Raw genomic sequence first — 26,180 nt, 5'->3', positions numbered from 1 at the left:
CACTACGTAAAAGTATACAATTGTGTATGTATATAATATAGCAAATTTTATTGTTTAGTTCTAAACAAAAACGAAATTAAATTCGTAGATTAGTTGCTTGTTCAACATTTGATATTATTTTGTTTTTACTCAGCTCTGTTTCGGATAGGTTTCCATTTTGAAAACCGTTTTTAGTTGTTAAATGCATGAATTACATATTTTGCATCGTATTGCTATGGGTTCTATGTTAGGTATTTATGTATGTATGTAAAGATTGCAATGTGGAAGTATGTAAGTGTGTTCCTGATGGTTGTGTGGAGGACTCTATATGCTGAAGGAAGAGTTATTAAGTTTATTTTTGTGTTGTATAAATGTCGTTTTTATTTTCGATGCGTGCTCCGATTGGCAGCCACTCGAGGGTTGCGGGGAATAAGTTTCTTATGTGTTTATGGTTGTTTTATATAAATTTAGGGGGAATTGGAGTGTTTTACAACATTGTTTTTGCATTTGCTTTTTTTTGTTTCATTATTTATGTTTTTGTCGTTATAAAAATGTTGGTTTTGTTGGTTTACGTTTTTAATTTAAGTATGTATAATAGTTTATATAAAAAATAACAGAGAAATTATATAAAAGAAACATTAAATATAATCGTTTAATTTGCTCTTCTCTTCATCACTTCTCCGTCCTATTCTCGATCTTGACCTAATAATTAACGCGTCAATTGCCCGAATCCTCGCCATCTAATGATTCATCCTGCACCGATGAGCTGTCGTCACCGCCGCCGCCGCCGCCGCCACCACCGCCGCCGCCTCCTCCGCGCTTTGATGAGGGTGTGCCCGTGAGCCTGCTGGAGCTGAGACCCATGCCGCCGGTGCGTCTGAGGGAATGGAGACATTCAAAATGCAGGATTAGTATCTCAGTTTAGTCAGACATATAGATAATACGATAGATAGTTCAGGTTGTACGTGCAATGCAGGGGCAACACAAAAAAGGTAACAAACAGAGGACGGGGTGCACGAACTAAATTCTATTTGCAAGAGGAGTTTGAACGGCATTAGTTTGCACTGTTGAATGATTGTTTGATTGATTGTGTGTTCCTAACATGCAGAGAGAGAGAGAGAGAAGTACACAGGGGTGTGGTTGCTAGGGTTTCTTTGGTTTGGATTGGTTTCTGGTTCACATTCATTGGGAAGGAGAGGATTCTGACTATGAATCTTGGCCAGAAGCACTTACAGCGCCTACGAGAAAGAAGCGAAACGATTCGAAACCTAATGCAGACCCTCACAATTCATAATGAGTGCGGCATCCTTTTTGGGCGAATACGCCTTGGCCTTTTCGGTCTCGGCCACTTGGATGGAGCTTAAACCAAAACAGAAAAATGTCAAAACAATAATGGAAGAATCTGAATCCCGGCAGTGAGAGAGAAATAGAAATGGCTCTACAGAGACTTCACCCATTCAGCAACAGAGCTGCGGTCCAACAGGGATCACCACGTACCGTAGTTTAGTTTTGAGTGAGTTGATCTCACGGTTCATGGCCTCCTGCGATTCAATCATGTCCTCGCACTCGCGCTGGTACTTGCGCTTCTGCGTCTTCTCCTTCTGCAGCTCCTCCTCCGTCTCGTCCAGATTGCGCTTGAGCAGTTTGATGCGGCTATTCAGCTGTGGGAGCAAATAAAAGAACCAATTGTTATTCCATATCCACTTCCTCTCGATGGGATTGCTTACCTTATCCATTTGCTCCTTGTGCTGGTCGACATGTCTCCGCTCGTCTTCGATGTTCATCGTCAGCTCCTTGATCTTCTTGTCCATCTTGCGGTTGGCCTTCTGCTGCAGCAGCCGCTCCTTGCCCTCGTTCTCCAGCTGCTCCTCCAGATTGGCGATCTTGGCCTCGAGTGTGGCGATGGTGGCCTTCACCTTGGTGCGCTGTGCCGTTTCGATCTCGGCCAGCTTGGCCTTCAGCTCCTTGTTCTGGCGCTCGAGCAGAGCGCGTCCATTCTCGTTCTTCTGCGAGTTGGACTTCTCGTTGGCTAGCTCCGTGGTCAGCTGCTCGATCTGCAGCTGCGCCTTGCGGCTGCGGTCGAGCAGTACCTCCGAATTGGACTGCTCCTCCTCCAGCTCCTCCTCGAGTGTGGCAATGCGGGCCTCCAGTCGTCGCTTCTCATCGACCATCAGCGAGCCCTTGCTGGAACTGTTGGCAATCTCTTCGGCAAGTTCGTCGCGCTCCGTTTCGGCGGCCCGTCGTGCACGCTCCGAGCTGGCCAAATCCTCGGTCAGTTGTAATACTTCTGCCTCCAGGGCCTTGACCTTGCGCTCGGCCTCCTTGCTCAGCGCCTGCAGCTCCTCCTTGGCAGCCTTGGCCTCCTCGGCGTCGCGAAGCGCATCCTTGACTTGTGCTTGCAGCTTCTTGGCATGCTTCAGAGCATCCTCCTTCACCTTGTTATGCATCTCCATCGTGGTCTCGATCTCCTTGAGGTCACCCTCCAGCTTCTTCTTCGACGCCACGGCTGCAGTGCGCTGCTTGCGCTCCTCATCGAGCTCCGCCTCAAGATCGCGCAATTGCTTCACCAGCCCACGTCGCTTCTCCTCCGCACCCTCCTCCTTGGCCAGCAGATCACGCTCAAACTGGGAACGCAGGGCCTGCATATTGACCTCGAGACGCAGCTTGGCATCCTCCGTCAGCTGGAGATCATCCTCGAGCTCCTCGTTTTGTGCTTTCAGCTCGGCCAGCTGCGACTCCAGGGCGCGCTTCGCCTTCTCAAGCTCGTGGACATTCTTGTCGGCGGTGCCTTGGGAGTTGGCCAGGTCGTCAAGCTCGTTCTGGAGGGTCTTGCGCTTGTTCTCGAGATCCTCGATCTTGTCGAAGGCCTCGTCCAGCTCGCGGGACACCGACAGCACCTTGGTCTCCTTCTCGCGCGCCTCACGCTCCGCAGTGTCGCGCTCCTGTGCGATCTGCTCTGATATGGCTTTCTCCTCGGCGAGGATCTTGTCAAAGTTCTTCTGCTTCTTCTCGAGTTCGAGCACCTATTTATGATTGGATGAAGTGAATTAGAAAGGGTTTTCCATGTGAACCATGGTCTGAGACCTCCTACCTTCGTGCGTTGCGTCTCCAGTTCGATGGTGGCATCCTCCAGCTCCGACTGGATCTTCTTTTTGCTCTTATCCAGACGATCGTTCTGGGCAATTAGCTCCTTCACCTGTCGCTCCAACACCTCGAGTTCCTTGTTGAGCCGCTTCTTGCCCTCCTCCAGCTCCTTGGCCAGGTCGGCATCCTCCTCGGCCTTCTTCTTAATCTCCTGCATCTGCCCGGTGACCTCGGCCAGTTTGCGCTCAAAGTTCCGCTTGGCCTCCTCATCCTCCTCGAGCTGCTCCTGCAGCGCCTCCTTCTCGGACTCGATCTGACGCAGCTTGGAGCTGAGGCCCAGCTTCTGGCGTGTCTCCTCCTCCAGCTGCTGCTGCGCTTCCGTCAACTGCGACTCCATATTGCTGGCCGACTTGACGGCCGCCGATGCCTTCAGTTCAGCCTCCTCCAGCTGATTGGTAATATTCTCCGCCTCCTGCTGCAGCTTTGTGCACTTCTCCTGCAGCTCCGAACGGGCGCGTTCAATCTCGGCCAGTTTAACCTGCAAGAAGGAGAAAAATGATTAATGATTCTGTCTCCTAAATCTCCTCCATTCTTCTTTTATCACTCACTTGAAGCTCTGCGATTTGGGATTCGGCCTGCTTGCGTCGGCGATCGTTCTCCTGCCGGGAGCTGTTGACGCTGCGCAATTCGGTGGCCAGATCAGCGTTCTCCGCCTCCAGCGTGCCCTTGGCCTTTTCCAGCACGGACTTGGCCTTGCGCAGGTTCTCCAACTGATCGTTGATGCCGTTCAGCTCCTGCGAGTGCTTGTGCCGCATATCGGCCAGGACGCCCTCGTGGTTCACACCCTCCTCCTCGAGCGACTTTTTCAGCGTGGCCAGCTCCTGTTCGCGCTTGGAGCGCAATTCCTGTTGGGCTAAAAGGGACGAATCGAGACGGAACATGTTTTATTATGTTTTACTCTCTGGATGGACTCTTTTCTGCTGCTTACCGGCTGTAGTGTCCAGGGAGTCGAGAAGCTCGTTCTTGAGAGCTTCAAGCTCCTCGCTGAGGTCGCGACGCACCTTCTCGGCCTTGGCGCGGGCCGCCTTCTCGGCCTCAAGATCCTCCTGGATCTCGGCGAGCTGCGATTCGAGTTCACGTTGCGCCTTCTGGGCGGTGGCCTTGCTGGCTGACTCCTCGTCGATACGCATCAGTGTCTGGGTAAGCTCCTCCTCGCGCTTCACCATCTGCGCCCGCATCTCGTCCACTTGGGTGCGTCGCTCGTTCAGCTGCTCCCTGAGATCCGCGACCTCAGTTTCGATCTTACGCTTGGTGCGGTCCGTCTCCTGGCGCTGCTGCTGATCCTTGTGCATGCGCTCTTCTAGCTCGGCGATGGTGGCCTCATGCTTGACCTTCAGCTTGGCCAGATGCTTGGCCTTCTCCTCCTCCTCGGCGAGCGTTTGCGAGAGATCGTTGGCCCGCTCTTCGAGCAGCTTCTTCTCCTTGAGCAGCTTCTGGTTCTGGTCGTCGGTGAGAGCGAGATCCTCCTCGTGCTTCTTAATCTTGCCATCCAGCTGAACCTTCTCCAGCTGCAGCTTCTGGCGCGCCGCCTCCTCCTCTTCCAGCTGCTCCTCCAGATCTTGGATGTGCAGCTCGAGTTTCTTCTTCTCACCGCCCAGGGCCAGTACACGCTCCTCCTCCTCCTCGACACGCGTCTCCAGCTCCTGCATCATGTCCTCGAGCTCCTGTTTGCGGGCCATCAGACGGGAGCGCGACTCCTCCGCCTCGGCGCACAGCTCAATCTCCGCCTGCAGCTGCTCGGCCAGGGTGGTCTTCTCCACCAGCGCCTGCTGGTACTTGCGCTCGTATTCCTGCGTGTTCTTGGCCAGCGTGTCGAGCTTCTCGCGCACCTGCTTCAGCTCATCCTCCTTCTGGACGAGCTTCTCCTCCTGCTTGGTGACCTCCAGCAGGGGCTTGACCTTGGTGTAGAGGCGCCACCACTGCCAGTTGCGGAGCTTGAGGTAGGCGGCGCAATTACGCTGAATAATGCGGATGGCGTTCAGCTGCTGGAGCCGCTTCTGGTAGTTGCGGCGGGCGAGGAAGCCGCGACAGAAGGCCTGGAAGTTCACGATCAGGTCGGAGATCTTGAAGTCTCGCTCCTCCTCGAGATGGGCGAGGACGCCGGCGCGGAAGAAGATCTTCGACTGACCGACTCGATACAGATTCGAGTCGAGTTCCAGCGCCTGGATCATCCTCTCGCACGCCTTCTTGCCGTCCATGAAGCCCTTGGCGATGACGTTCGGTGTGAGCAGCTCGTACCGCTGGCGGAACTCCTGGAAGGGTATGCGATTGGGGAAGCCTTGGCGGCAGATGCGGATGCCCTCGAGGACGCCGTTGCAACGCAACTGGTCGAGCACCAGGGGGGCATCGATCTTGCCCGCCCGCTTCTCGTGGTTCGGTATGATACAGCGCACGAAGTTGGGATTCGTGTTGCGCAGCGTGTCCATCAGCTTCGCCAGCTGCTCCTTGTACAGGTGGGACACGGTGCGGAACATGCCCTTGCGGGTGCGTGCCCCGAACTGGGTGTCGGTCAGGGCCTGCTGTGCCATGCCAACGATCTCCGCATCCTTCCAGATGTTCACCACAAACGGATCCTGAGAGCCCTGCAGCAGCGACACAATGTTCTCGTTCAGCGGATCCATGTTCTTCATCAGCCACTTGGTCGCCGAGTAGTCCACCCGTCCGGCATAGTGGACGATGGCGAAGTCGGCCACGCCCCGGAAGTCGGTCTTCATGAACTTCGGATGCATCGAGTGGGCCGAGACGAGTTTGTCGACAAACGACTTGTCGGTGGCCTTGGGGAACCAGCACTCCTCGTCGAGCAGCGCCATGATGCCGCCGGGCTTGTCGATCAGATCGATGGTGGGCTGCAGATCGAGCCCAAAGTCAATGAACTTCCACTCGATGCCCTCGCGCTGGTACTCCTCCTGCTCCAAAATGAACATGGTGTGGTTGAACAGCTGCTGCAGCTTCTCGTTCGTGTAGTTGATGCACAGCTGCTCGAACGAATTCAGCTCGAAGATCTCAAAGCCGGCCATGTCGAGAATGCCGATGAAGGAGGCCCCCTGCCGCTTGGTGCGGTCCAGCGAGCGATTGATGCGATTCACCAGCCACTTGAACATGCGCTCGTAGCAGGCCTTGGCAATGGCCTCCACAGCGAACTCCACCTGCTCCTTGGTCTGGGCCTTGGTGACAAAGTCGCGGCCCACCTTGATGCGCGGCGTGAGGAACGCCCGCGACATGTCCGTCACACTCAGGCCGAGCAGATGGGCAATCTTCTGGGCCACCGTGTTGTCGGGCAGCGTGGCCTGGTCGTTGTTGCGCTCCTGTCGGAACTTCATGCTTCCGAACAGCAGGACAGCGCTCACGATGCGGAATATCGAATTGAAGTCCTCCGAGGTCATGCCCATGATGTTCATCGACTTGACGGTGGCCTGGAACTCGGCATAGTCATCCACACCAGGCACCGGCAGGCTGCCGTTGGACAGGAATGCATACGACTTGACATCATCGAGGATGAACTTCTCGCGCTGCTCCGGCGAGGCGCCCGCCAGCAACTGATAGAAGATGTGGAATGTACGTTCGTCCTTTGCTTGACGGATGGCACGCGACTTCTCCAGCAGATACGTCTCGATATTGGCACCCGAAATGAAGCCAGACGCATCGAAATTGATTCGTATGAATTTACCCTGCCAAAAACGAATACAAACATTAGTTAGAGACACTCTCTTTGGGGATTATCTATCAGTGTGTGACTTACGAAACGCGATGAATTGTCGTTCTTGACGGTTTTGGCATTGCCAAAGGCCTCCAGTATGGGATTCGCTTGCAGCAGTTGTTGCTCCAGTTCGCCCTGAGTAGCGGGAGACACAAGAGAAAAGGATTAGCACAAGAACTTCAGTGTTCAAATGGTGTCTAGGGTTAGCAACAAAAACACACTAACTACACATAAAACACATGCAAATAGACAATGGACAATGGACAACTCAAACCACATGCAAATACTATCAATTTTACAGTCAAAATGTAAGGATTAATCTACGAAATACAACGGCAATGACTACACTACGAATACACTGGACGCGGAACAAATTAAATCTCCTCTACAGCTTTGGTGACGTTCGGCGACGACTCCGGCGGGTTCCACTTTTACCTCAGGATCATTTCTGTTACTCTCCATCTCTACATAGACATTCCTTGGATATTTATATTGATTTTGATCATTTTCGTGGCCCATTATCTTGACGGTTACAGATTTCTTCGTTATCACCAAAAAGTTCTGTAATTATTCAGGAGTGTTTGGGTAGGTTGTGGGATAATGGGGTTAAGGGTACAACAAGTGACGACTAGTCTCAAAATCATATGTATCTAGATCTATTATATTTGTCTACAACTGAAAATCCTATATTCACATTATTCACATGTATGCAAAATGGTTGTGTACAGTAGTGGAGCATACTTTACCGAAAATGCCTCTTGACTACTCTAAAAATGCGTAGGCAAATGGAGTGGCATGGAATTTGGAGCAAGAGAGCAGAGCAGAGAGATGATTTTCAATAGATGATTGTGTGGGTCTTGAGCAGCAGATACCAATTGGATATTAACATAGGGAAATAATGAATACGATTAAATGGGTGCAAAGAGCAGAGTCCACACTTTGGAACTTTTGTGGGACTGCATAAGCAAAACATACAAACAAACATAAAAACCTATAAAATTACCCAAATAAGAGGGAAAAACCATGTCAGTTTTCCTACTTATTATTGTTCATTTTATAGAGGCTTTCCACAAATGGAATACGCGGATAATTTCAATGGTAAAACAAATGCAAAGTGGGATTTTTTTGGGACAGCAAAAAGGGTTACAAATTATATTAATTAATAAACATTAAACGTAACATAACATATGGGTTAATATTGGTATCCATTTCTTCCACCGTTCGTTTCTTCTTGGATTTGGATTTGGAAATACTTACAATCAGAATGGCAGGATTCGGCACCTGTTTTGGGTTTTGGTTTTTTATTGGTGTGTGGTTGATTGTTCGGGTATTCGGGTGTTTTTCGGTTGTTTGGTTGCAGCAAAATATATATACACCATACCATATAGGAATGTACAATATATATATGTATATATATATATGTCGATATCGGTATGTAGGGATAATTCGAGTACAAAGTTCAGTGTAGTGAAGACACAACAACCAAAGTCCAAATGTACAACGAGTGTTTTTTGTGTTTTGTTGTGTTGTATTTGTGTGCGTGTATTTATAGGTGTGTTGTGTGTTTGTGTGTGTGTAGTAGGACATGAAAATAAAGAATATCAATAAATAAATCAAAAATGTATATAGATAGCAAATATATGTCATATTTTGCCGTAGGAATGGCAGTGCACAAAAAGTATACGAAATATAGATAAATTCCCCAGAACGAATGCAAAGTTGTGCTCAAAGTATTATTATTAATTCTGCTTTTTTTTTCTTTCTTTCCCTCCAGGTTGTAGTTCTTGGTATCTCTTATCTAGGGTGCCTGATAAGGAAACCTCTCAGCACCTGGTAAATATCGTGTTGTTGACACAGACACACCGGAGAAGTGTAAGTCTGAACTAATTTCTAATCAAACGAACGAATGAAAACGAATGAGTTCCCTTCGATACAACTGATGATTCAATCGTAGTCGTTTACCTTCATCAGCGTCTATTTATGGGAGTTTTAATCACAATTATTATTACCAGCTACACAAACATTTGTTTGCAATTCAATTTTTGAAGAACTACTCGCAGCAGTCAAGGTATCTTCTCTCGTGCCATGGTTCTTTAGAGACCTCGCTTGATTGTGTTTAGGATGAGACCAATATAAATGCCTTAAGTCTGTTTGCAGCTTATCACGTTCCCCAGCAGCGGTAGCCTCCAGCCAGCATCAGGCTCATATAAGGCAGGCAGTAAACGCATAAAACATAATGAAAAGTGTGTTTGGAGCTCAAGAGCAGCTTGTTTTTTGTGCTGAAAAGGATTGACTGCGTGTATGCCCAAAAGAAATACACAAATAATGTATACACATATAGATATTTGTTTGGTTTTGCCCCCAATTATGGTTATGAACCAGAACCAAAGCAAACAGAAGCTGCACCACACACAGAAGAAGCACGAACTGGGGCGCCACCATCACCATCACCATCAGCAATGGCAACAGTTGCCATGCCACAAAAGGAGAAGACACATAAAAAACAAAAACAAAAACAAAAACCCCATTGAATGTCGCAATTCGAGTGATTTAATTTTCAATTTTTATCAATTGCCCCTCCCCTTTCATCGCCGACTCCTCCTCTTCCGACTGCTCTGCGCTGCAATTCAATTTCGTTTCGCTTCTGTTTTTGTTTTTTATGGTGTTTATTTTATTGCTGTAAATGACAAAAATTTGTCAGCAACTTATTTGTGGCAGTATGTGGCAGCAGGGCTTCAGTTGATTAATGAAGTGTGCTCCCCCTCCCTTCTGACTTAGTTCCCCCCGACGGGCAGGCAACTGAGCAACCAACGAATCATCCAATTATTCCAAAAGAATCAGTCAACCCATGGACCATCAAACCATCCTACCATTTGGGCAGCATCCATCAGTATGCTCATAACTGGAGATCTGAATCCAACTCAAGTTTTGCTGTTTTTTATATGTTTTAATTCAAATTTTGTAGCCTCTCTGACTATTTTTTGGTAACTTGAGACACAAAACAGGTAGCGGGGGAAAAACAATTTTTACATTAATATTGTAAATTGATTTGCCGCACAACACCCACAGAAGAAGTCATGGCTGCGAGGGCGTATAAAAGACAATTCGCCGACTCCAACAACTACACTAGATACATTCATACATATCTGTATGTATTTATGTATAAATATACTCGTAAGTATAAGTGAATGTTTGACTGTATGCACCTCCCTTGAACGTTCTCTCTAATTAATTACAATGGCAAACAATAACAATTGTTGAGAGCAGCTTGCGTGTCATTAATGTGAGTTTAATAAGCATTTTATAAGCAAACATATCCAATCCAAAATGGGACTGTATCTACGAGTAGAGGGAGCACATATCTCCCTCTCCACCACATTTAACACCAAACAGATGATACACTGAGGGAAAAACCTCCACTGGAACACATTCTTCTAATGATATCTTCTTTGGGCACTCAATTTCATATACACTGCTCTTTCTCTGACCTTCCATTAATTTTGGATTATTATATTCCCCATAATTACAATTTTGCATTCGTTTGTGCTGTGGATTCATTTATCTTATTAAGCTTGAGTCTACGAGAGTTCTTTCGTGTACTTACCGCACCGGAGCCCTTGGGCTTGGAGGCTGCCACATAGGCCAGAAATTGGATGACCTTCTTGGTGTTCTCCGTTTTGCCAGCACCCGATTCGCCAGTACACAAAATCGATTGGTCTTCGCGATCTGCAGAGAGAATAGAGGGAATGAGAAAAAAGGGGGTATAAAAATAAGTACAATTTAAGAGTAAGAGTCGGAGAGGGGGATGGGGATTTCATGAGTGACACACTTCATTAAAGCAACAATTTGCCTGCTGACAAAACAAAAAATGAAATTAAAATGTTGGAAAAAAATGTTGAAGGAAAAAATCGCAAGCTCAGCTTGAAATTTCTGTTGACCCAAATTCATATGAGCAAAAACAAAAGAAAACAGCAACAAAAATAAAATGAAGAGCGGGGAAGAGGAAGAGGGAGAGGCATAAAATGAAACATACATCAATTGAAAATGAAAACAAAAAACAGTTGCGTATCCGAGAGATGTACGTACTGGTACTCGTACTCGCATAGTAGATACAATCACCGAGCATCATCGGCATGGCAGTAAATTGCTTTTGCCCCGCTATTGATATGGCGCCAGTGATCCCGCCTAGAGTCGTTCGAACTAGATTTGCACTGCACCCCAATATCCCTCATCCCCAAGCCCCCATCCCCATACCCCACAGCACAGCCTTGTCATACGATCCAATATTTTAGCTAACCACAAAATACAGACAGAAACCGAAAGAGACTGAAACCGAAACAGAAACAGCGACAGAGTCAGAGAGTCGGATACGTACATTTCGACGCAGCTTCCACATAACGACCCCGTACTTATTTATTATTATGGCCAAAGCCGGTCGGTCGGTCGGTCGGTCGGTCGGTCGGTCGATCGCCGTGCAACGTATACAAACATACATATATTTATTTAACCATAGATGGATCGAAATTTATATATCTTAGCAAACTTCATTTTATGGGAATTTTTCGTCAAGCTCTTTATTTTTATTTTTTGTGTGTCTTTGGGTTGAGATTAATTTTATAGTTGAACAACTCCAGCAAAAGTCGACTCACATACGATAGATATTTGGTTTGTAGATAGATGGATGTATCTATGCATTGCTTATGCAACAGCGAAGATCATTCAGCGCGAAAGAGAGCCATACAAATGTGGCAGCTGAACAGCAGGGAGTGTAGGAATGGGCACGAATCAAAAGGCATTAAATTTGGCGCCATATTTGTATGGGTGTTCACTTTTATTATGATTCTCATTATTGATATAGATTAGGGGGCAATTTATTTCTCAATTAAAATCATTCTTTGGAAAAATTCAAAGTGCATATCTGCTGAAGATTGTTTGTTTATTTCCTTTCTTTGAATTATAATTGTTTAATATTGTTTATAATTTGTTTAAGCAATTTCAAATACTCATAAATCTGTTAGTTGACTGAGTTGAATTTCTCTTTAAATACTTTTGTTTACTTCAACGACTTGCCCTTTACAAAAGACAAGTTTTATGTAAGAAAAATATGTATCCACACTTTCAATGTCAAGGCGTGTCATTTGATCATGAACGAGAGCCACAACACTCCTTTGACATTGGGCACTGGGGCTGCAGCATAAAATATGGAATGGCTTCTCGCGTGGAATGGAAATGGAATGCCATAAAAATTGCAGTTTGTCCAGAGTTGAGAGATTTGCGATTGCCTTGAGACAGCGGTGTGGGTGTGTTTGTGTGTCCAGTTCCCCACCTTCAATGCCCCCTAATCTCTGGGACACGTCCCTGCATTTGTGGTGCGTGTTTCAGGGCAATGGAGTCACCAGAGGAATGGTGGCAATGCAGGAAAATGGGTGGAGATTATAAAAATACAGCGAAATAAATCAAAAGAAACTGCCACACCCCAAAGGTATGGGAAGGTCTTCCCGCCATTGATACTGTGAGGTAAATTCTCACAGAAAATTAAAAAATGAAAAAAGGAAAAAGAAAAACAATCCAGTAAATGTGCATAAAGCAGAAATTTATTAACCGTCAAATATGGTGAGGCCCGTAGTGAGGTGACGATTTGTTTGAACATTTCAACAGAGATTGCGACGACGGCGACGACGATGATGATGATGACGGGGATCGGGGCAAGCACACAAGTAAAACTCGAGTCCGAGCTGAAGCAAAGTTGAGTTTTTAGATCCAAATATGGTAATGACACGTATACGCAATATTAGTTAACCAAAACTCAGCCAGGGAGACACACACACACTCACACATACTACTTATATACAAAGAGAGGTATGCCTTCAGTTTGGAGTCACAGTCAGAGCAGGGGAATTGCTGTGAGTCACCCACCGGCGAGACGTTACGCTTGGAACGGACATGCAAAACCATCGAAAATCACTGAAGCAGCCAAAACCTCATCCAAAACCCAGCAGCAGGCTGCAAAAGTTGCAGCAGGCTGAAAAAGGTAAACCAGTTTTTGTGGGGGGGGGGCCGTCAATTAGAAGAGAGTCAAGATGATTCATCCAGGGATTTACACAGTCGGGAAATGGAGTGCAACAAAAGTAGGTGGAGTTTCACACACAATGAGACATGCAGCTGAAAACTCACGCAGTTCGTGGAAAAATAAAAGGGGAACAGAGAGACGACCTTTTATCTAATCTCAACTTTTGTTGAGTACCATTTTTCGCTTGTTTATGCGGGAATGGAATGGAATTTCGATAGCAAACACACCAAAAATGGCAAACATGAAGCAGCGCGAGAAGAGAGCTGATAATGCTAAAGTATATATACTTATTGCATTCCATACACATTCATATCATTCAGATGAGTTACATATAGCCAGAGCAAGTACTTACCACCCAGCATGTTTCTATAGGCACTATCCGTTATTGCAAACACATGCGGTGGCACTTCGTGTCGCTTTATACCCTTATACCGTTCCATGATCTTTTCGGTGTAGATGGGCAGCTTCTTATACGGATTGACCACCACGCAGAAGAGACCGGAATATGTCTGAAAAGGAAAGAGAATAACGTAACAATTAGTAATAATAATTATAATAGAAATTCTAATCTTATGGGTATGTACTGTAGATTTTACATATGCTTAAAATTCGGTTGGTAAGGAAAGTCCCCCACTTTCATGATCTTTAGATGATTGGTATTGGCATTGGCATTGGTAAAAGATATCCTACCTTTGAAGGGGATGATTCGAGAATTGTATTTAAAAGTAAGTTTTCTAAGCTTTAGCCATGCATAACCTTTGCTCATATTGTCAGAATATAGATCTAGTTTTATGTTACGACGTCCATTACAATCGATCTTCTAGTATAGATTGGTTGTTTGACACATTCGGTGTCAGGCTGAAAGTTTTTAGCAAAGTTTTCAAGTCATTTTCGATGGCATGTCATCATGTGGCATGTGTGGCATGTGTTGCATGTGTTGGTCGCTGGAGCTGTAGAACCCATGGGGCTAACGACGAACGGCAGCAGCCGGCGGCTGATGTTCAGTGGCCTAGTTAGTGTTGCCCAAACTCTATCTCACGCACACACAGAGACTACATGGGCTTGAAGCAAGACATGTGCTTTAAAGTTGGCCAGCACCATAAACAGCAAACGCATGTATCTGTATCTCCCTGTGCCTCTCCGTGTCTGTATCCGCTGCTGTATCTGTATCTATGGCTGTATCTGTATCCGCTGGTATCTATCAGCCTACATAACTGTGACTGCGACTGAGGCGTGGGCACTAAGTATGCGGCTTTTTGCTATTTGTTGTATCATTTAAATACCCAGCAAACATAAAATAAGAAAGGAAAAAAAATAGACTTAACAAGGGAAGGAGGAGGAGGAGACAACCCACACTCACACTCATTTGGACAGATAAAGATTGAAATGGAAAGTACAGGCCCCGAGTAAATCTCCCAAAAATCTCTCTTTGAGTGGAGGAGCAGCGGACAGAGCAGAGAGTGGGCTACTGACTCATACACATAGTTATGAGAGCCTCTTGGAAGAAACAACAAAATCACGTCTCGGCAATCAGTAACCTTGCTTTGGTATCCATAAATGTGTTTGTGTACGTGTGTGTGTGTGTGTGTCAGGCATCCAAAAATGGCATAAGAAATCGGTTGTTTTTTATTTCTGTTGTTTCTTCGCTTTTTTTGGCAAACGTTTAGAAGTGGCCGTCACTCGTGACGGCAATGTTTACCCTCAGATCTGGGATCTCGACTCTCCACACGCTTTCGAGGCACTTCATTTTTTGCTGCTGCACTGAGTCATTATCCTGATGAATGATACAGGCAGGCAGCCACTGACCATCATCAATCAATGGAGCCTGCGTGACCTGCCTTGATCTTGGGCCTTATATGGACGGCGGATAAGTCAAAATCATAAAATTTATGTAAATCTCAACCAATCTGTGACCAGCCACAGCAACAGAAACAGCGACAGAAGCAATTAAATTACAGCGAGATTTATTTATATTACGGGGAGGAGAGGTGATTACACGAGTATGGGGGAAGAGAGGTGACAAAGGCGAGTCAGCGCACAGGTAAACGTGAAATGTTTATCAATTGAGCTAAGCTCACAAAGGCAGAGGAAGAGAATAAGCTTTGGGTGAGAAATTATGTGTCCAGAACTGTGGGCTTGCGCTGCAAGCAGTTTACATCAAAGCACAAGCAGTTGAAACTTCTAAGATGAAAGCAGTTCGAACAGTGTTGCATCTCACTCTAGCTATAGGCAGGAGAATTTGTCTGCAATTATATGCTAACAGAGGGTGGCAGAGAGAGATGGGGGAATATATGTATAAACCGAAAAACAAAACCATTTAGTCTCATGGAAAGCATTTGCCTTATTTGTCAGGCATTTAGCATGGAAACCATTTTAGTCTCCGCTTCATTCCTTTTGTGGTCACAAGCTTTTTATTATTTGTGTGTTCGAACGTGTTGCAAGCAGAGCATAGCGAGGGGCACAGACAAGCAAACAAGGGCAGCAGCCAGCAAAAACAAACAAACAAAAAAACAGTCGGCGGCGTCTTTCATGTTAATTACGTGCTCGAAGACACCTTTGCCTGTACCCCTACCCCATCCACATCCCCACCCATTTACGCCACCCATTTACCCATTTGCCACAAAATGCATGCCTCATGTGGCCACAGACGCAGCAGCCAGAAGCCAGCAGCCGCCTTTGCACTGGCGCTCTGCCGCTGTCTATGTGCCTCAGCATGTGGCATATTTGCACTCGCTCGTGGCTAAAATTTTAAATCTGGCAAAGCAAATTAAGTGACAGAATTCCCATATTAAAATGCCACACAAGATTCGGTTTGCTTCGGCTCTGCGTCGCCTGCGTTTGCCATTTCAATTAGCGTATCTCAAAGATAGTTAGAGCTGAATGGGATCGGAATAGGGATAGAGAATGAGCAATCATATGAGGAGGAGGAGGATGAGGAGCAGGAGGTGGGACAACCCTGCAACAGTTGCCAAGGCACCAACGTCATATTCCCTGTGGCTGGGGGAAGGCAGCGTCAAGTACAATTATATTTATCTGACAACGCATGGGATGGGCCGAAACAAAAGCGATTCCGAATGTAAACTGCAATTTTCTGCGCTTCTGCAGTCGATGCTTCAGTAGTCGAGCAATTGCACCCAGTCACCCGATGGACATAAATCAATTAATTGCAAGAAAATGGTAGCATAGAGGCGTATCCAAGAAGGCCGAATCTTTAGATACCCTTACAGGGAAATCCTGTCTGCGGTACTTACATGATAATATTTGTAAGTATGTTTCTCTTCAATCAAATTTCAACGACTAATAAATATCAGGAATAGTATATGGTCTCATGGGCCTGCTGGTTGATATTGAGAGATTAATACCATCCGAGAGAGTACAAAAATTAAATAAAGAACACTGAAATGTGTTGTGGAATATTTCAAAGCCCATTTCATTTGCAATCGGCTGAAACTAATTGTCGGATGAAGGAACGGGCGGCGGAGGAAGGAGCTTGACATGGGGGCTGGACTGTGGGAGGTCTTTGGCCAGTTTCATTCGTCCCCCATTTTCCCGCCCCTGTCCCTGCCACTGCCGTCTGGTGGGCTGCTGACACAACATTTTCTCCGCCCAAATCAATTCGCTGCAAAAATTTTCATGTCCAACAAATTGGCCATATTTGTTGCAGTTGCAGTTGTTGCTCTTGCTCTTGCTGTTGTTGCAGTAGAGGTGTTGACACTTTGATTTGCATACTGTATCCATGCAATTGTGTGCGTGTGTGTGAGTGTAATAATCTTTTTTTTCTAGCCTGCCTGCCTGCCGACGCATATTAATTAAGCTACAAGCTACCGGCAGTCAGAAAGTCAGAGGCAGCTGCCAGTCGAATTAATTTAAATGAAATTTAAAAATCAACTGAAATGTCAACATATTAGAATAATTATGCCGTTAAACACAGCGCCTCTGTTCCTCCTCCCCTATCACTCTCTTTCAATCTCCTCCTGTGTCACTCACTGCTTCCCGTTCTCTTATTTTCTTTCTTTCTTTACCGCAGTGGGGGCCATGCAACAAGTTAGCGGCCTAAAACACGTCAGCAACAATTGGCAAGCAAATTAAATGGGACAGGCCGAAAGAGATAGGGGCAGAGGAAGAGGAAAAGGAAAAGAGAGCAAGAGAGAGGCGAAACAAAGTGCGTGGCATGATTGTGTAAATTGTAAGCGGGCACACAGCAATTCGCTGACAGCACCAACAAAACAAATAATGACGCTACGAAGTTGTTAATACTCTTTAATATTGTATTTGTTTTGTTACATCTTACGTCCATTCGATATTACCAAACGTGCACTGATGGAACAGAAGTATTGATATAGTCATCAGATTTCCGATCAAATTTGAAATTGGCATCCTAATCTTTTACAAAGCGCCTGGCCAAACCCGAAATACTCTGTATGTAGGGTATAAAATAGCAGCAGCAATAATGCCTGAAAGTGCGCTGAAGCGTGGCCCAACAACAGCAGCAACAACAATCTAAACAAATTTAAAGCAGTTCGCGCCCACATCAAAAAGCAGCAGAAACAACCGTTTGGGCATTAAATTAAAACTCCCAACCCAGAAAGAGAGACAGATACAGAGCACGAAATGGAGAGAGGGGAAGAGTAAGATAAGTAGTAGTAGCAGCAACAGGCACATAAAATATGTAAAAAAGCGGCACATAATTTGTTAGAAAACAAAAAAACACCGAGCCGCAAACGAAGCTGCCACATGGCCAGCGAAAGAGAAGGCATAAAGAGATAGAGATGGAGAGAGAGCGAGAGAAACACCCACGGCTCATGCCCCGCTCAAATCAAGCAGTTTATCAACATAAGCCAGCAACATGTTGCCAGAGCTCAGCCTTGAGACAGAGAAGATCTCTAAGTTATGTGTGCGAGGGGTTATAATGACCCAGGGAGGGGTTAACAGAGACTGAAAGACAACCATATATAATGCATTTTTAAGCTTTTTGTACGGAATAGAGCTGAAGAAATTATGTTAAGTGTAAATAGTTGATTAGCACATCATGCAAGCAGTTCTCAACAATGTTGCAGACTTCACACTCCCCCAAACATCTTTTCGGGTCTAATTTATGTGATCAGATAAATCGATATTAATTGAAGATGCAATTGAGGCAGCTAATTCAATGATTTATATAACGAACAAATAGGGGGAGACAGATGCAACAAACGAAGACTTGAATTTATAGCCTCCCTCCCCATTCATATGCGCCGCATGAAATCTCTGGTTTTCAGGCTTTCTGTTTTCAGCAAATTTTAATTTTGACCAAAAAACGCTTTTGGCATACCAAATTAGTGCGGATGTGAGGAGGGGAAGAATAGCAGAGTTTGCAATCGAATGATTCAAGTATTTGAGTGTCAAATATTTGCGATGCTTTCAAGCAAATACCAAGAACGAGACGAACCGCCTGGGCTAAGGACAGAGTTTCGCTTTTCAATAATTCCAGAAAAGTTTGAGAGGGATAGGGATTGAACATATGTTGTTGCTGTTTACTTAGAGTCGTCATCATTATCACCATTAGCCTCATGGTGCCTGTTGTCGTCATATTGCAAACAGCTGCGGAACTTTCAAGTCTTCAAACACAAATACAATGTGGAGGGAAGGAACTCCATTTTAGAAACATTTTTGAGAACCGACAGGGGAATAAGACAGCGATAACCTAGATATGTATACATAATGTAGTGTAATACTTACATAGATCAAGCCAGAGTAGTATCTGTCTTTGATGTTGTGCAGCACGGAGGCCTCGTTAAGGCAAGTCAGCTCGGCCATGTCCTCGACTTTGTCGAATTTTGGAGGATTCATCTTCTGTATGTCGTCGCGCAGGATCATGACCCTCTTACCGGTCTCGGCCAGTTCCACCTCGACCTCGTCGCCATGTTCCCGCTTAATACTGGCGGCCACGAAGCCCTGCAAAGGAGGAGAAAAGAAAATGTTCATTCGATTAGTCACACTTGAACTTTAACGGTTCTGTTTCCAGGAAGAAAAATATGCAAATCAAAATGTTATTTTCTGTATGAGTGAATGGGTACATGAGTATGTGTGAGCACTGCTTTATCTCAGCGGGTAGGCGATAAAAGTAACAACAATGTAGCGTAAGTTCTGCTGCTACTGCTGCCTTTGAGTGCATCTCTTGTCTCGCGTTGGCAGCGCAGCATGAGTCAAGCGCCAACATAAGAAGAGCTCTTTCACTCAGTCTCCCTCTCCGACTCCCACTCACTCTATCTGCATCTCTCACAAGTGCCAAGCAGAAGGCGACAGCAACAAAAACTGCACCCGTTCAAGTGGCCAAAGCAGACAAAAACAAAACATCGCCGACACCAAGAACAACGGGAGGCAGATGCAACTGTTTGTCTGTAGCTCGTTCTCTTTCCCCACTCCTCTACTCTCACAAGTTCAAGGCTCTGTTTGCTTGGCTGTACCAAAGTGTATTTGTGTAAGGTGAGGCTAGATTTTTCTCTTCTGAAAGTTGCCTTCTTTTATCCATTGAGTGTGTGTAGGTGTACGCGACTGTCACCGCTTGACGAACAGACCCCAAAAAGGAAACTCGTGAGAGAGCGAGAATCTTAATCATTTCACCTTGTTCCGTTACGAACTGACTCATTTTGAAGTGAGATGGCCGTAGCGTCTTAATGAGTGTGTCGATTGAACTAGTTCTGGCTCAAGAAGATGAGCAATCTGCGTTGGATGGGAAACAACGGGGCTGATTGTGATTCACTCAATGAACTTTTCAGGAATTTCTCACTCTACTTGCAGAAATTGAATAAAACGAAAATACACAACCTATGCAAGCAGTGCAGAATAAGTAGCTGCAGCCGCTGTTGCTTCAATTAGAATTCAAGTGAAACAACAACAACGGAGATCATGGTGAAGCATGCAGCATGGTGCATGCGGCGCATTGACATTAATCAAATCAGGGGCAAGCACACTTGGCAGCAGGCAGGCAGGCGGCAGTCAGCTAAACCGTAATTCAGTCATTAAAGGGTGAAGTGAAGTGCCGCCAGCAAAGCAGAAATGCATTAAAAAAACAACAACAGCCAGCACAGTAAAAGAGAAGGAAAACTAGAGGGAGAGAAGAGAATGCGCAACAGCATCTGCAACACATCCCAGACGACCGGCTCCATTAAGTTAAACACGCACACGCCCCAACGATCGGATTCGGAAAAACCCGCTCACCCTGCTTTATTTCTCTCTTTCTCACTCTCTCTTCTACCGCTCTTTCCATTTTGCTGTGTTATCTTAGTGCTTTTCCGGCCCAGAAGATAAACAGTCATAAGAAAGTCGTTATCCCTAGTCCACTTACAGCCCATCCAAGCGGATATGATGAATAATTTCTGATGTTTGCAGGGGAGCACGATCCTAAGGGTATAACCAATACTATTTAACTAAAGTACTGATCGAAGGAAACGCCTGAATATCAAGATGGAACACCATACAAGGTTTGTTTTCTGAACAGTTGCTCGTTGAATGTTGTAATCAAATACCTCCATTAAACACTTTTATTAAGACCTTCTGTTCATTTTTGTGTAGTAAACCCTAGAAAATCGATTCATCGATGAACCGAATAGACATATGTACATATGTATTCTCTGCTATATGGAGAAATTGCGAGCTTCAAAAGTAAAAACAAGTACACTGTAAACAATAATTATATGTGGAGGATTTATTTTATTTATTTTCCCCTATTTTTCCCCTTCTCCATGAGCAAAAACTCCGTTTAGCTGCCGTTTGTCTGTTTTGTGGGCTGTCACTTGTGCAAAACATTTGCGCATAAAAAACGTTGGCCAATTGACAGTTTGGACACACTACAGCGGACAGCATTTACCATACCAGAAAATCAGGCAAGACCAAAAAGCTGTAACATTGTTCGGAGTTCGTTTATGACTCATGATAATCGCTGGGAGGTGGGGAGAGTGTGAAATTCCCGATAGAAGAAGTATTGTAGTTATGGAGCCATAGAAATTGGCAAACATACAGACAGAGATGAAGGCAGAGGGAGTTGAAGCATAGCATGTGAGGTCATCAGTCTTGAATTCTCTCTTCCAACGGCATCATCTATCTCTCATTCTCTCTTTTTGGCATTCCAGGGATTCAGTGAAGCAAAACCAAAGAAGAAATATCAAACGCCTATCGTTATGTAGGCGAGAAGGAAGGAAGGAGGAGTAGGTAGACCCACAGAAGCGTGAGATGAAGAAGGAGGAGACCCAAAGAAATGGGAGCAGCTCCCTTAAGCCGTGATCTGGGAGTTTGAATATTAAAATGTTTCGCTTGGCCAGAAAGCGGATGATGCAACCTTGAACCTGTTGTAGGTCCCAAAAGTAGCTAGTAAACAGACACACATACTTCTCGTCACATACATATGTGTATAGCCGATCTATATCTGTTCTCATTATTTACTCGGTGGAAGAAACGTCTGGTTTTCGCCAATTTCTTTTGTTTACATTTTGATACCCAAACTGTAAATATGTATAATGAATATGAACCGTAAAAGGGGTTTTATTTTACCACTATAAGGCGGTCAAAAGAATTTATTCCTCTCTCTTTCTCTCTATCGCATTCCTGAACCTGCTCTCCCTCTCTCTCTACCTAACTCTGTGAAGCCGAGACTCAAGCCTGTATGACATTTACTTTGAAACATTTTGTAAGCCATTTTAATTATTATTATTATTATACAAAACAGCTGTCCCACAACACAGTCATTGATCATTAAATGACACTATTTTTATGAGATCAGCTGTTTTGGAGCATTCTGTTGTGTTTTAACCAATTACCGTTTTGCGCTTACTCTAAATGAATCAATCTAATTAGTCAGAGGAGCTTGCAGCAAGTGTCATACAGTCTTAAAGTCTGAAAATAAGATAGATGGATGGACTTGGGGCATGGGACTGGAACTGAGGCCCATAATAATTTGTTATTCGTTTATTTTATTCATTTCATTTAATCGATCAACGCATATGCAGAGAGAGACACTTACAGAGAGAGACAGATAGATATGGAGTGAGAGAGGGTAAGAAATGTATATTACATATACGTGATACGAGATACGAGTCACAGGTTCGTTGACCGTAAACCGGACGACGGACGAAAGCCGAAAGCTGGCTACGTTTGTCGTTGGCGTAACCGAAAAAAACAACAGAGTACAAGACATCTCCACCAGAACAGAAAGAGTGGAAGAGTGAAAGAGAGAGAGGGAGAGAGAGAGAGAGTGAGTGAGTGTAAGAGAGGGAGACACAAAGTCCAAAGTGGTTTCTGGCGGTTATAAATATAAGTAAGACAACAAACGATATTCTGAGCGTTTGTACATTTTTGTGTGTATGCGGAGTGTGGGTGTATAGGTAAGAGTGTTTGTGTATGTGTGTGTGTGTGTATAAGCGGAGACCCCTTTATGATCAGCCACGGACTGTGGAAACAATCGATTCGATTCTTTGGTTATGACGAAGGTTAAGCCCGACTTCAATTTGGCTAACAATATGGAAAGATATTTGGTATTACTGGAATGCTCTGAATTTATGGAATAGTTGATAAGGAGAGACTGAAAGGAGAAATTTACGACAATGAAATAACCTGGAATTGGGAAAAATATGTGATAAGAACGTTAGCAAATGGTCCCCTGATTCATATTCATAGGAATTCACGGCGAAGGGCACTATTTGCTGTTCCAATATTTCTGAGCATTAAATAATCCTAGTTGAAGATTTTCAGTGATTAGCCATGACTGCCTGCCTGTGAAAGCTATCCCCGTACTAGCTAGTGAATCACCATGAAATTCATGCGACAGATCCCCAGCACATGACCACAAAAACTATCTCCGATCAGTAAACAAACGTGAACGAGCCTAAACAATAAGTTTCATTGTATATACATATGTATGTATGTAAATCTAAAAGTAAATAGATGGATATCCATATGGGGGAGATACTGCCAACACATTGGCTGTCAAGCAAACCCAAAAACAGTTGCGAAAACGAACCGGGGCTGAACGAACTGCTTGTTGACACAATTGGCGAATACCCTTTTGGCCGAGTCCGTTCCCGTTAAGCGCTCGAGTGTTTGCCAGAACTGTATCTGTCGCAGTATCTGTAGTTGGACATTCCAGCGGGGCAACAGCTTGTGGCTGGGCCGACCATATGCAAATTTCTTAACATTTCTTTGCCTCCGTCTCATGTGTCTTTCTGTCCATCCGTCCGCCCGTCCATCCGTCTGAATGACTGGCTGACAAGTCATGACAATCGACCGTTCGCGAAGCCGTGCCGTTCGGCGAGTTCTTTATTTTATTTATTTTTTTTGTGTGTTTATTTCTTGACTTTATCTTTGTTTTTTTTTCATTTGAGATTCCATTGTAAAGTAAATGTCTGTTTAAGTGAACGCGTAATTACTAAAAAATGTGGAGTTGTTTGCTCGTTTTTCTTTGTTTTTCAGTGCCTTTTTTTATTAAATGGAAGTCACCCAAAAAGTGCTACCATTCTATGGCCCTATCTTCCCATCCCCATTCATTGCCCTCTTCATGCTGAGCATTATCTCGGGCAAATAAAGCAATTCAAGTAACTTAAAAAAAACGTGGCTGCTAATTTTCTCCGTTTATTACTTGGGAATAAAACTAAGGAATGCAGTTGAATGACACCTGAAAGAAAACATCTCTTTCTCATCTCCCATCCCCCCAAATAAAAGAAAGAACTGCGAAGAAAGATGTGAGGCAGAATTAGCAAAACAATTCAAAGAGACACAAGAGCAGAAACGTTTGTTGACTTGTTATCATCTCTCTCTCGCACGCACACACATGTGCTACGCTGCCAATAACCACCCGACGAAGATTTCGCAATCGCATAATTTCAAGCAAAATGATTTGGATTTTGATTTTAATAAGAGATACACCTCGTAAACAATTTTCAATATCACTTTACATATGTAGAATATTAAATTTGACTAAGAAAATACATACGTATGTATATCTCGTAATCGATCTTTTCTTCGATGCACATATGTATGTACATACTCTTCCTTCGCCTTAAGCGACTGTTCGCTGGCGGCAGCACTCACACTCGACACACACACATGCAAAGCATATCTCAACACACATACAGGGACCGAGATTAAAAACTTGTTTTGCCTCGCTCTCGCTGGATCGCTGGATCCCTGGCCCTGCTCTCCCGCTCTTTCGTTCTCTTTTGTTAGGCGTGAGTGAGTCAGAGAGTGGCTGGATATGCAAATTGGGAAATGAAATTTTGTGCAAAACCCTTTTAGCGGCAAATTGATTTGGATTTTGACCAACCTGAAGAAGAACTGTGGCATCTCTTAACGCTGATGATTATTTCAGCAGAGAAATGAATGAATCAGCAGAGGGAAGAGCATTTAGTGTGTTGGATTTCTTCGACGGATGTTTACTCAATTTAATCACCGCAGCGCGAAAGTAATGCTAAATTCAAACAAGTAGGCCCGGCTAAATGAAATCAAAATGAAATGAATGAGGTATGATTCATTTGCACGGCGACCGCGATGACTCGGAACCATCGAGAGTGCGATAAGGCCCAGCCCCAGAGAAGGGACAAACGAAACACTGCGCAAATTGATTAGTTTGCTTCGGGCTTCGGGGCTTCTATCAATAGGTTTTATGTCAGGTAATTCCGTGTTTCGGGCGTGGTTCCCAAAACCATATCGTTATGGCAGGAAAAACTTTATGTATGCGCCTCGTTTTCGCCTGTTGCTGCTGCCTGGCCTAATCGGCTTAAAATATCTCCATTAACATTTTTCCAAAATTATCAGCTCAAAACTATTCCCCAAAAGGCTGGAGCTCTGAACTGGGACAGCAGCTCAAAAACTGGTCAAGAACTGAGCAAGACGAAACGAAGCCAGCGGCAACGCCAACGCCAATGCTGGCCCAGCTCTACAGGTTTTTCAGGTCGCTTTAGGTGAAAGCAGGAGAGAAGAAGGAACTGCATGATGTTAGGGCGAAGGGTCTTCTATAGAGCTCACCTGATTCTCGTGGGGCACCCAGACCAGACGCTTCTGTGTCCATTCGGCCTGTGTGGCCGGATCATTGTATTGGTTCCGTTCCACCGAAAGGTATTTCAGCTCGGGATCGTTGCGATCTACTTCTTCCGACATTGTTGCGCTGTTTTCACTCTCTCTCTATATTTCTCACTCAATTCAACTTGCGGTTTTGCCGTTTGGGGTTTCTTGTCGTATTGAGGGGGCTATTGCAGAGGTTTTTTAATACACACTTTTCTGTTGAGCAAAACAAACACAAAATGAATACGTTTTCGTTGAATCTTAACACTGCGGCCATTGAGATACAATATTTTTCGCATTTATCTCGAGAGACGCGCGCTCTTTATCTTAGAAGTGCGGCACAAAACGGAGGCGGCGAGAACAGCACACACAAGCACAACGAAGAGTTTGAAAAGGGAAGAGCGCAAGAGAAGAAAAAATATGGCCACACAGTTTCTTAAGCCATGTCGGCCGCACGGACGGACCGACGGACGGTACGGGGGACTGGTAGCATTGCAGGGGTGGAAGGGCGGACGATTTAGCGGAAAAATAGCGTTACGTAGCCGTGGCAGTGTCTGGAAATGAACCTTTAACCAGTTTGCATTCCGAAGAGTGCAGCAGGAGCAGAGCCGGCTGGTTACTCTAATTTCGGTTTCATTTTTTTTTCCGAAGCAAAGCAGGTATACGCGGCCATCATTCCATCTCTCCTCTTCTCTCTTTCCTTCTTTTGTGTGCCACTGTTCTGCGCTCTCTATATTTCGAGGCAGTTTTTCGCACATTTTACACACGAATATTGTTTTTTATTCTCTTGTTTCACTTTGTCAGCACTGCATTTGTGCAAATTCAACTAAATTTTCACCGAAATGCACGTCTTTCGTTGCATTTGTTTTAACAAGCGGCCGCGACGACGTCAGCGTCAGCGTCGGCGACATGCCGGCGACTTTTGGGCGTTAAAATTATTCTACATGCATTTCTTGTTTCTTGTCGCGCTTGCTTTTCGCCTCCGGCTCTCGAAGTTTTCTCGCACTGACTGGGACATGGATCCCGACTACCGACTATATTGCTGGCAAGCTGCGTTTTGCAATGGCGTTTTATATGGAAATTGTGCGGTTTTATTTGTTTTAAGCGACAGCTGCACTTTAGCGCACCAACACACACACACATACACCATACACACGCAGGAACTCACATTTCGACGCGCGACGCGTCGTTTTTTTTTGTATTTAATGGTATGGTGGCACGACGATGAATCCGCATTGACCAGGTACTGCAGTTCGATGA

General features: G+C 45.0%; 1 protein-coding gene across 1 annotated transcript; it reads right to left on the bottom strand.

Annotated features, from left to right (window-relative positions):
• Positions 1-128: 128 nt before the first annotated feature.
• LOC117891659 (myosin heavy chain, non-muscle) lies at positions 129-26,180 on the bottom strand. The gene is made up of 13 exons (XM_034797214.1): positions 26,089-26,180; positions 24,885-25,136; positions 18,609-18,824; positions 13,243-13,399; positions 10,425-10,546; positions 8,078-8,101; positions 6,863-6,955; positions 4,052-6,791; positions 3,672-3,976; positions 3,071-3,601; positions 1,707-3,002; positions 1,477-1,640; positions 129-856 (listed from the first exon to the last, which is right to left on the bottom strand). Exons 2-13 carry the CDS (start codon positions 25,014-25,016, stop codon positions 697-699), a joined length of 5,940 nt encoding a protein of 1,979 aa, XP_034653105.1. The 5' UTR covers positions 25,017-25,136; positions 26,089-26,180; the 3' UTR covers positions 129-696.

This window comes from Drosophila subobscura, chromosome E (genome assembly GCF_008121235.1).
Source record: "Drosophila subobscura isolate 14011-0131.10 chromosome E, UCBerk_Dsub_1.0, whole genome shotgun sequence".
Classification (NCBI taxonomy): domain Eukaryota; kingdom Metazoa; phylum Arthropoda; class Insecta; order Diptera; family Drosophilidae; genus Drosophila; species Drosophila subobscura.
Note: the sequence above shows the minus strand (reverse complement) of the source record. Positions and strands in the feature narration are given on the sequence as shown.